The 12,090-nt window shown below is 42.0% G+C and overlaps 1 protein-coding gene and 1 long non-coding RNA gene across 2 annotated transcripts in view; one reads left to right on the top strand and one right to left on the bottom strand.

Moving 5' to 3' along the window:
- Positions 1-4,264: 4,264 nt before the first annotated feature.
- LOC136943689 (uncharacterized) lies at positions 4,265-8,495 on the bottom strand. Its single transcript, XR_010876711.1, has 2 exons — positions 8,276-8,495; positions 4,265-4,570 (listed from the first exon to the last, which is right to left on the bottom strand). It is a non-coding gene; the product is annotated as an uncharacterized lncRNA (long non-coding RNA).
- A 2,195-nt stretch (positions 8,496-10,690) lies between these two features.
- Positions 10,691-12,090, top strand: part of LOC136942722 (homeobox protein Meis1-like) — a 38,630-nt gene continuing 37,230 nt past the window's right edge. The window contains 1 exon segment of the mRNA XM_067235692.1: positions 10,691-11,229. Within this exon segment, the coding sequence (XP_067091793.1) occupies positions 11,218-11,229 (12 nt within the window). The 5' untranslated portion in view covers positions 10,691-11,217.

Below are 12,090 nucleotides of genomic sequence, written 5' to 3'. Positions count from 1 at the left end.
CCCTGAGCTGAGGTTTATGCTGAAGACGTACAGTTTGAGGGAGGTTGGTGTTGTTGTCGAGATTGTTCAGTCAGGCAGGGAGTACCGCTTTTTACTGTCAGGAATTACGAGTTGGTGAAGATTACGTTTGGAAAAAAAGAGATGGATGGAAAACGTGTTGAAATGAAAGAAAAGTGGACGCGGTGTCCGTTTTCTTGTCGAGGTCACCCCTGGGTCACAACTGAATCCTGTGTGCTCTCAAATGGGAAGATACTAACCGTCTGCTGATACAGTAAATGTAAGGACAGAACGGGAGAGTGGATGAGGAAGGGATGGAGCAGGAGACAGAGAAGGGAATAAAGGCAACAAGGGGGGAAAACCATTTAGAAAGATGGAATGAAAGAGAGGAAGAGAAAATGAGAAAGACGGGAAAATAGTGAGAAAGAGAGGTCGAAACAAGGCAAAGGAGGGTACAAGGGGAATGCAGGACAGAAAGAAAGAGCAATGGAAGGTTGCTGCTAATTCTTCCATATCTAAGCCTCTTTGCAGAAACTCCCTTTGTCTTCCAACTCCCAGTCATTAGAGCCTAATCCTATCAGCCAGAGGCTAATCTGAGGGCGCAGAGTTCAGTTCTCTCTGCTCCGCAGGCCTAAAACACAGCACCAGCCAACACACGCCTCGTGTGCAGCCCCTAGACCTGACACACAACCAGATTCACCCAACCAACAACCAGCCAACACACATCCCTAGGGGCCAACACACCAGTTGGTGCTTAGGGCCCATGACACAACAACCTGCCATGCTACTTTAATCCACTCTGACACAGCAACGACCAATGCACACTGCTATTAGATCCAACAGTCAGCTATTTTTTACACTGCAAAAACAATAATCAACACACAATCAACTAAGGGACACCCTGGTCAAACCACATGGCCCTGACCCGCACTCTTGTGGACCCAACTATACTAAGGCTGCTGTGAAACCAACACTCCGGAATCGAAATCACATTTATTGAGTCATCCCTGCGTGACAGAATTACAAATGAAGATGTTCCTTAAATATCATCATATAGTAGCTGCCATGTGGAATCTACATTAAGTGTTAGCGTTGATGCTGAAAACTGTATACAGCTAACGTCAAGCTCACTCAGGTTTTCATTATGGAAGAATATTGTCAGCTGTGACACAAGTGCATAGAGAGGATTTAGGATTCTTTCTGTTAGCCCATTTAAGAAGGAAGAAGGCACTTTTTTCCCAGTTGGGGGCGTGAGGACGTGACAAAACCATTGGTGGATGAAACCATTAAAGGAGGACTGCTCAATGAGCCTTTGCTTTTTAATTTGGAGTATAAAAATGGTATGCGTGTTGTTGTTTTTACTTCACTGTTCCACACTCGAAGCCTCGAGTGTTCGCGTATGAGAGTGTGTTCGATCATGTGTTGACTACGAGCGTCCGTGCATCTGTATACTCTTTAGGTGCCAGTTCACATGCAGCTATGTGTGTGTATTTGTGCGCGTATGTATGTGCGACCTTTTGTGCTAGGTGAGTGAGGGCTTGTTAGCGGCTCCCAGGCCAACGGAGAGGGAGAGGTGACAGAGTAGAGAGGGCTGAAGAGGGGAGGGAAGATGGCAGCACTTGTCTGGCAGGTTGTGGATGCCGGTGTGAGGCGCTGATCAAGAGAGGCTTTACTTAGCTCCAGCTGGGGCCCTAATCCAGTTCACTTTCATAAACATGTCGGATCAGAGGCGGTTTTGGTCTGGCAGAGGGGATGGTTGGTACAACAGAGGGGCAGTCAGTGCAGGAGAGGGGGTAGTTGGTACAGCAGAGGGGGTGGAGGTGTGTTTGTGTGTGTGTGTGTGTGTGTGTGGAGGGGGGGGCATATTCCACAGCATACTTTTCTCAGATGTTCTAATGTAAAGGATAATATTCCAAGTCAAGTAAATTGATTTCCTGATGAGAATTTGTTTTTGTTTGTGTGCATTGACAGAGATCAAAAGCATGTACAAAACAGATGCAAGGAAATACATATAAATACAAATAACAATAATACAAGGGAAGTCAGGTGGCTGAGCGGTGAGGGAATCGCTCTGGATAAGAGCGTCTGCTAAATGACTAAAATGTAAAAATGTAAATGTAAAATGTAAATAACAGTGTCAGAACAACACAAATGAACAAGGCACTTTTTAAATGATGTGGAATGTTATGAATGAATGGGGGACCAAAAAAACCAATGTCAGTGAACTGGAAAACTAATCTCAAACTCCCCATCGTAAATGCACTGCACGTATAACGCTATTACAACACACTACAGAGTCAAATGATTACATCATTCATATTTCTTCTCTTCTTAACTCGGCCAATGATATGTACCTAAGGGGCTCCCATTTGCCCTCACATACTCGCATGCATGTGAACAAGCGTGTCTCCCCCACGACGCAGGCCTGCAGCCCCCTTCGCTTTTATCTTTAGGTGGGTACTAGATGAGAACCATATGTAGCTCGAGCACAATTATAGTGTGGTAAATTGGTAGAACAACAAGAAGGCCGTTTAACGGTGCAGTAAATGCAGGTAAGGGGCTTTATTAAAGGCAGGTCAGGTTGCACCGATGCTGTCAGCTAGCAACGGGCTGGACACAGTGCTGTGGTGGAAAGACACAGACGCTCTGTGTCTGTGTGCGTGCAGGTCTGTGTGTGTATGTGTGTGTGTGTGTTATTTGGGGTAATGGTGGGGGTATGTATGTGTCTAAGTGTGCCCTTGGTGTTCATACATGGTAATGCGTGTCTTTTGACGGGAATTATGGTCATGAGGGCTGACACCATGTAGGAGTGTGTATGTTCGAATGTGTGTGTAGGTGTCCATAGGCCTGTGTGTTAGCATGTGTGTGTCTTGCGTGCACGTGCGGGCGAATTACTGACATATGACTAAGAGTGTATACACAATCTGTAATAGTATGGGGCAGGGGACTTCACCAGGCACTTTTCCAGGGCCTTTAGGGTGAGAGGTCAAACTCTAAAATGTTTATGTGTGGCCCTGTGATGTGAACTCACCAGTGGTTCTGGTAACCCCCTCCATACCTGAATGATTCCTGAATGTGTATTTACGCAGCCAGAGCTTTGGACCCTGAATGATTGCCTGATGGTGTTTATACAACACTGTCTCCCAAGTTCTACATCAACAGCTACAGGCACATTGTGTTGGTTTCATGTCGGTTTGAGTTTGGTCACATTCAGACTTTTATGTATGTGTGTGTGTGCATGTCTGTGTGTAGGTGTGTGTGTTGACTGAACAGTGAACACATAAGTATAAACAAATGTATTGTCCACAAAAAATGTCTTTCCTGATGCCAAATTCTCAACAAACAGAATTGAACATTGTGTTCAGGTCTCCACAGATCTCCTCAAGCATAGGAAATACTTAGGCAGAGGAGAACAGAGAGGAAAGTAATTTATCCAATCAGGTGCCTCCTAACATGTGACAAAAGCAGTGGTAGAGAACAAAAGGCACAAAGATAGAGGTGTCAAACTTCAGCCTGTGAGGAATAATCTGTTGTTTTCTTCTGACAGTTATGACAGTTGTGATAATTAACTACAGCTAAATGGAATACATTTGCGCATACACACAAAAATCACGCCACCTCACTCTAACAGCTTGCACGTCAGTCTAGAAGGAAAAGGTTGTCTCATTGTATTAAACCTCCTCCTCATCTTCAAGGACAAAATGGGTTATCATTCTTTTTTCTTTTTTTCTTGGCATGGCCAGGATAAAAAACATTTCCAGTGATTGTATAACTTAATTTGAGGACATTTTCTTTTTCTCACAAATACCCTCATGCATGCCGTCAGTATTTCATATATTTCCTGGTACAACATAGTATTTATTTGGACTGAGCTATGCAACCAAACATGCACCCAACCACTCAAGAGAGTTTGGGTTATGAAATTCTATTCACAGGTGTGAGGGTTGTGGTTTGGGGGGCCCTTGGTTGGACAATGTGACCTACAGATGCACTAACCAATAGCTAACTGTGATTAGGGACTGGCCTTTGAGTTTCTGCCGCCACCAATCAGTGCAGAGGTAATTGGATTCAGTCATACCAGTACTGATAACCTGGACCTGAACTGGAGTATTGGCTACCTGATACATGCTGGGACACACTGGAAATATACACTAGATTACTTCATTTGAGAGCACACACACAACCTCAAGAAGGACATGCATATGCACAACACCCGCAAACAGACACAGATATATATACAGAGACATATTGTATACACAAGCATGAAGACTTAATAAAGTATCTTTATTTGCAGCATATGTCAATTAATTTCCATTTGAAGAATAATACAGTTTCTGAATATATTCCTCCATAACCAATACAACGTATTACACAAAATTGTGTCCTATAATCAACATTGTCTCAAGTCTAAGGTTTGACGTAAGACCTAACACCAAAGCCAAAGGATGACACTTTGACCCCTGCCAGGTCATGATGCCAGGTGACAATCAGAGATGTCAGTTGTCACAGTTAGAGAGTTGGTCCTCCAAAGGTGACTTCGAAAAGAAGAAAGCAGGAACACATACTCGCCATCCTGGGAGAGGGAAGGAGGGAAAGAGAGGAAGGCGGGATTGAGGGGATGAGAGAATCGAGAAAAGGAGAGTGGACTGAGAGTGTTCAAGGTGGGGAAGGGATGCGTGGACACTGGACAACATGGGCTGCAAAGAACAGTAATGGTGAGAGTCGGCCCTTAGTCGGAAAATACTGAACTATTGATTCTGAGGTGTGGTTATAAAAAAGGCATCCCACCCTATTTCCTTATGGGGAAAAACATTGATGTCGTGTTCGCCTGTACACCATACCAAACAACAATTTAGGATCTCACTAAACATTGTGTAGGGACACTGGAGTCTCCAGGCCACTAAGCGATTATCACTGGCCTATAGCCTGTGTTTGATATATAGCTGCATTACCATTGGGGCTAAGGAGTTCATTACCGCTGTTCTATAGACTGTGAGGCCATTCTCAAGCCTCCCACCTCACACCCCTGAACAGACAGATGAGTCTTCACACCTCTTCTGCGGCTCTCTCCCCCTTTCGCCTTCCCACACTCTCTCCCTTTCTCCCCCCCCCTCCCTCTTTCTTTCTTGGTCTCCCTCCCTCTATTTTCAATTCCTCCCCATTTCTCTCTCACTCCCTTCCCTTCACTCCGTCTCTCCTCGCTTGGCGTCTTTTTCTCTCTTTCTCCAGCTCTCCATCTCTCTCTCTTTCTCTCTCTGAGGTGCTGATCAATTCACAGTCTCCCTGGGAGGTGTGAGACTCTTTCCCCCCACACCATGTGATTGGCTGACATGTGACACACCTCACCTCCTCCTCACTCCCCCTCACCTCCCCAACTCCTCTTGTGTCTGTGTGGGAGGGGTCAGGGACGGGGGGGAGGGGGGTGGGGGGGTCACCTTCATGCATTTGCTAGTTGACCCACCAGATGAAAATCACACTCCTCCAGGAGATTCTTTTTTCATTGAGTTATTCGTTTGTTCATCCCCCCCCTCCCCCTTCCCCCCTCTCTCCATCCTCTGTCTCTGTCTCACTGTCCCTATCTTTTGCTATTTGTCTCTCCTTTCCAGAGTGTCTGCTATGCCATTAGCACACCTAAAATAATAGCACAGGTGGAATTCTGTAGGTAGGCAGAGAGAGAGAGAGAGAGAGAGAGAGAGAGAGAGAGAGAGAGAGAGAGAGAGAGAGAGAGAGAGAGAGAGAGAGAGAGAGAGAGAGAGAGAGAGAGAGAGAGAGGCACATAGGTGTGTGCGAGCTGGTGATGAGTTTGGTATCCATCCATGGATTTAGCACACCCTGATAGCAGCACTACTGCCTGTGACCTGGTGACCAGTTGTACAATGTGAAAATTGAGTGGTGGTATTCAGAGACTAACGGATCTATTATTACACTGCATAGTGTATGTGTATGCAAGTGCAACCCTGTCGAATTTGAAATGTGTGTTCTATTGGCCAAAACTGCAGTGAGAGGAGCTTTCAGCGTGTTTGCAGTATTATCTGTCAGACTTTTTCAGTTGTCTTGAGTGTGCATTAGCATCAATTTTTAAGAAATAAACCAAACAGGAAAAATTATAATCTAGTCAAACAAGATGTTCTCATAATGTGTGCCACATGCAAAGGGAATCAGACTGATACCAAATGATAAAAAACGTGTTATACTCAACATGAGAACAGGACATTTTTTCATTGAGGTGTAAACTTCAATAACCAGGTCAGCAAATAGCCAACATTCATTTTTATATCTTTTATGAGATAGTTGCCCATATTAGAACCTATAGAGTTTAAAGTAGGAATGATTCACAGAAAAAATATTTCTCACATAGATCTGGAATTAACCTGTCAAATGAGTTGGTCATCTACATCACTCTACATGTAATGCAATTTCCTTTAAATCCAGTAGAAGGCGCAAATGATTAAACATTAATGTGCGAACAAGAGAAGAGTCCTCAAATAATCAAAATTGTCCAAGGAGACGCAATAGTAGACAATTTTTATGAAGAGGCTTTGCAGTGTATTTAACTTTTTTACCTTGTCCCTCTCCCTTTCAAAATGTATGCAAATGAATATAGTATTATAGCCTGTATGATATATCATCAATCTATTGTATTGCAACACTGACAAATTAATTATAGAACGTTCTTAAACGCTATTTGTGGAATTTCATCCGTTTAGGGAAATTTAGTAAATCTAATAAAGGGTTAGATATTCGCTTCCTGCATTTTAGTAGGCCTATAACTTCTTCATGTTGATGTTCACACTATATAATATTTAAAATTATGTTTTGATTGTTGCTTAAAAGTTTAAAAGCACACATCCAAAACAACTTAATCGGCATAACCGTTTAAAGTTATTTTTCTTTTTTTTTAGGTTGAATGTTTTACTATAACTTCAACAACACAAATTATGATGCTTTACTTTGTTACATGAGCCTTAACTTTCCCATTAACCTAAATAAAATATTATGAAAATTCGTTTCCACGATATTGAATTTCTCTCATTAATCCCAGCCTATTTTCTACTGTGTGATAGGTAGCCGCTGATGAGGTTACGTCTTTGCCAATATAGCAGATCATGAACTATAAAACTTAACAAACGGAGAAATTCGAGGCTTCATTCTTTTTTCCCAAAACTTTCTAACTGATGATAGAGAGCAGAGCTCACTGCGGACTGGACTTAACGGATCTCAACACGTTTGGGAGCATTGCTTCAGGGCAGTAAAAAGTTTGACCTCCGTTTGACTCCTGAACCACAACGCCAGTTGCTTTATATGGTCTACCGCAAACGCGCAAAGGGACAGAGCAATCATCGGCTATCACGAATACAAGAGATAACGACTCATTATTTAGTCAACATTGTAATAATTAGTCACATTTCTACGAACAGAGTATTGTTCTTGTGCCATTACTCGAAAAAGTCAAATTTACGATACGATTTTTATTATTTTGCCTAACTTAGGCCTACTTCTATTGACTCTTACGTAGCCTATACAAAATGTGCGTGGCATTGGCAGAAAATAGGCAAAAGATAAATTGTTCTATCTAAAAGGGCCTTGTCAGTTCATGTAACATTTTCAGCATGGGGTCAATTAAATAGGTAACAACGATGGTTGTACAACTACAACTTCTCCTTCCTGTTGATTTTCTATTCCAGTAGACAAACAATGTTTGTGTTCTCTTTGTCAAATGTGCTGTCCATTCATATTTGACTGCTGAGTAATATCCACTGATTTCATTATGCCTCGACCAACATCATCGGAAAGCGGATTAACAATAAATTACAGTATTACTGGCTCTTGCAGGACGCTAAAATGCGCTGACTCCCAATAAAGCCAAATAGTGAAAGTCGTTGCCCCTGCTGTGGTCTACGGCGTCCCTTACAGACGCTAATTGAAGCAACATAATTACTTTATAATGCCATTCTGGTACTTTGACAGCCGTTAGGCGTTGATGTTATTCGCCCTTCATGTCAATTTGGCTTGAGCCTTATTTAGAGGTGGGTTAAATTAGTGTTTGCAGTGATAGAAATAGAAACAATCCTGAAAATGCTGTTACTAATATCAATTGTCATTCTTGCATTGTTCAACGACAATATTTTGTCATCAAAGATACTTGTTCGAACTGACGCATTATTTCTTATTTAGCCTAATCATTTTAGTTATCTTTACTTTTCCACCCAAACACTGTTCTAACAGTTATTACTGCACTACTGAGAAAACAACTTGAGACAACAGCTGTGATACTTACCCATAATTTACTGTTTGGCATAACGTTTGAAACTTAGTCGTGTTCAATGCGCCAATTCATCGCACCAAAGTTAGTTAATATAGCCTAATGTTAATAATCCTGTATGACTCTCCTTGAATTCCTCGCGCCCGTGTGGCTTCGTAGCTTTTCCACAGAACGCGTTACACCGTCTGCCCCGAGCTCCGCTGGTCGGTGAAGGATTTAATAGTAATTTCATGCCTGTAAATTTGAACGTTGGATCCCAGCGCTCGGATGGTACCTCGGGAATCACTGAATGTGTGAAGCTTGCATTATCTGATATGACACTGTTGCTGGCTCTGCAGCATTATGATCGATGACAGATGCTTCTCAGGCAAACTTCAAACACCTTGTCACCGGGGCATTTGAAATAACAGTTGCAAACAGTGACGGCTTAGTCTAATCATAAGATAGAGACGTTGCCCACTCTTTTGGCATTCATCTGAAATGATCTTTTAGAGGATGGTCTAAAAGTCTGGTTCAGAAATGTACCATATATACTCAGCAAACGGCAGAGGCACACTGAACCAAACTGTAAAAGGACGATATGAAATGTTGTACATTTCCCTCTATGCTGTGCGAGAGTAGTCTATGTGATCTAGGATATGAGAGAAGCTGAACTGTATTACTTTACACTCCATATATTGATTCATATTGAAGCCAGTATCTACAGGTATGTTCTTTGAACCATCAGTCTCTGGCATCTTGGCATCATTTTATGTAGGATAATCAATTGCAGGCTATTAACATAGCAATGGATAATATAGGCCTATACGTTTTTAGACAACAATTATTTTTTTCCTAAGGTCAAGATCAGTGAGGCATATTACTTTGAATTGCTGGACAGAAAAAAAGTTATTAGCCTACTATATTCTGAATGTGTATTGACATCTTCAGGGATGTGAGCTTAACAAATGTAAAATGTTGGAAATTAGAATAAGGAAGGTGTGTACAGGCGTAAGTGACCGTGTGTACGCGAGTGTGTGTGTGTGCGTGAGAGAGATACAGAGAGAGAGAGATACAGAGAGAGATACAAAGAGAGATACAGAGAAAGATACACAGAGAGAGAGAGAGAGAGAGAGAGAGAGAGAGAGAGAGAGAGAGAGATCCCAATGTGTTTTGAAAAATATTTAGCCATTTGGCAAAGGTATTTTTCAGATGTGAAATACGGGTTTTCATTTTCATGTAATGTTTTGCAGCCCACCTCGTCAATGTTGCCTTAAACAATCAATCACCTCAGAATTGATCACGTTGAGAGCCAATAGGGGGCTTGCAGTACACTACAGCGCTTCCATTGGACACCTCTTCCTCTCAGAGAGTATGCAGAAGCTTGGAGCGACCCATTCCGTGCTGGTGTGGGGGTTTAAAGACGTATTGTAGTTGTAACGGGGTAGACCTTTTTCTTTTGGCTTTCAAGCCGTTTACTATTTCAAAATAAGAAACCTAGCACAAGTCTACTTAAACAGTTATCATGATAGAAATGACAGAGGTAGATAATAGTATGATATGCCTATATACTTATGTGAAAATGTGTTTACCGGGAGCATGACATGAGAAAGTTGGATTCAGTGTGACTTGCATTCTAAGATGATGCAAAGACTGTGTGTGCTGATACTATGATAGGGTAACTATAAGATCTGCTTCAAGTTGGCCTCATTGGCCTCTCTTTTAGTGTATAGGCACACATTCAAACAACGGATTTTATGTCTAGCATTAAGATCATAAAAATCTAACTACGCTGCGTAACAGACGGCAATTTCATTTTCTTTCTTGTCGGTAGGCTACCAGTTTTAAATAAGCATACAATGTTCGTTTTTTGGGGGGAATGTGCTATGGAGGGTGATATGAAAGTGTTACCTGTCAACCTGGTGGAAGATTTTTGCTGGATTTAACATATGACATTTCATTTTTACAGTTCAAGGAACATAACCAGGATACACTTGCACAATTCTACGTAGATTTCGAATTTATGTTATTTGGGTTATGACATTGTCAGTTTAATAAAATGTGTATTCATAAGAGACTATAGTAATCATTAAACACAACAAATAATACTATTGGTATTGAAAAGTCAAGAAGAAAATTGAATGTAAAACACACTATATCAAATCAAGAGCATGCTTGATGAGCTTACACATAGGCTAATACACAGCGTAAATGGTTAAATTGAGGTATTCTCCCAGTGCGTAATGTGGGGCTCGTCCACCACCGACAGAGCTTTTAGGGTCCTCTCAAGTCACCCCCCTCCGTTTGGCTCGACTTGATGTAGCCCATTGCATTGTGTAAGACGCGACCTGTTATGGCCACCACTACTTCCGGGTTTCAGCAGTCTGGTCCAGATCCACTCCTCAGTCGCGCTCAGCACACACTCATTGTACACAAACTGGCAAGCGGCTCACACACAGCATCGATCGTGGCTCCTTTAAGAAAGACTAAGCCAGAATTATCACCCCACCTCCTCTTGATCTCCTTTAGAAGCTTTTGCATAAAATATCAACTCAGGATCCGAGACTGATCAAAGAAACCAGAGAGCTTCATTTTTGTGTGCGTTTGATTATTAACATTTGGTGTGCGAATCCGTGGAAGCGCGCGGCGGATCATCATTCATTCGGTACTTTGACAAGCCTTGCGTTTGATTGACAGTCGGAGTGGCAAAAAGCCATGAGACTCGCTAGTTTTGTTTGAGGGGCATTTGGAAAAGAAGACTGGTTCTCGTTCTGTCGCTGTCCTGTGGATAGCCGAGGACCTATTCACCTCGCTCGAGCTGAACTTGAGCAGAAGTGGCTGACTTCATCCCTCTGGAAAGAAATACGGATTTTGTGAAAATATCTTCCATTTGGATTTTGAGTGTTAATTTCTTCTTCATCCTGGCCACATAGGGGATATATCTGAAGCTAAAGGAAGAAGAGGGAGTAAGGAGGGCTATGGCGCAGAGGGTACGTAGGCTATACCGAAAAGTTTCAGTCACCACTATGGTAGAATAGAATGCAAGGCTGAACACTGTAACGTGGACAATGACAGGCGCTCACGGGGAAACTTTCTCTCGTCTTGTACGATGGACAGCATACATTGTTTTGCATCTTTAGCTCACTATTACGCACGGACCCACATGTTTACTTCACGACGACCAAGCCGGACTTGGGACGTGAGAAGTGTGATTATAGCTGATTTTTCAAATAAGTTATTACCCACATTTGACGAAATGTGGGTCGATGAGACAAAACAAAATCCTTGTTGTTGTCTTAAAGTCAATTTGAAACATTTTCCAGTTTGTGAACATTTATAGGCTAGTTGTCGCAGGGCTGTAGCACTTAAGCATATTCTAAGCCCTTTAGACACCATGTCACGCATATTTATACTGGTACTACTAGGGGAATCTTTAGACTACTAATGTGTTCCAGAACATGGAATATTTGCATACTCCTCTGAAAATCTTTTTTTAGCAATGACGTGATGACCTATACATTGATTCATATACTCCGGGACTACTCTATTAGGTGACAGGTCCTTCGTTTTTAAATGAAGTGTCAACAATTGTAAAGTAGAGATCCCACTTCTATCGGTCTGAGACCTTTTGCTTGGTTGTTTGGCACTAACAACAGTATCACGCTGTTTTGCACCTCTCAGAGTTTAGAGTCTAAATGTTAGGCTTTGTGCAAACGCCTTTTACTCTCAATCTCGCCCACATACTATCAAAAAGTATTAATAATTTAATCAACTCATCAATTCGTTAGAGAAACAAGATCCATATTTTTGCAATTTTTGTTATGAAGCGAGATCGCTTCGCAACACGTTAA

Source organism: Osmerus mordax, chromosome 5, assembly GCF_038355195.1.
Source record: "Osmerus mordax isolate fOsmMor3 chromosome 5, fOsmMor3.pri, whole genome shotgun sequence".
NCBI lineage: Eukaryota > Metazoa > Chordata > Actinopteri > Osmeriformes > Osmeridae > Osmerus > Osmerus mordax.
This window is presented reverse-complemented; position numbering and strand designations above follow the sequence as displayed.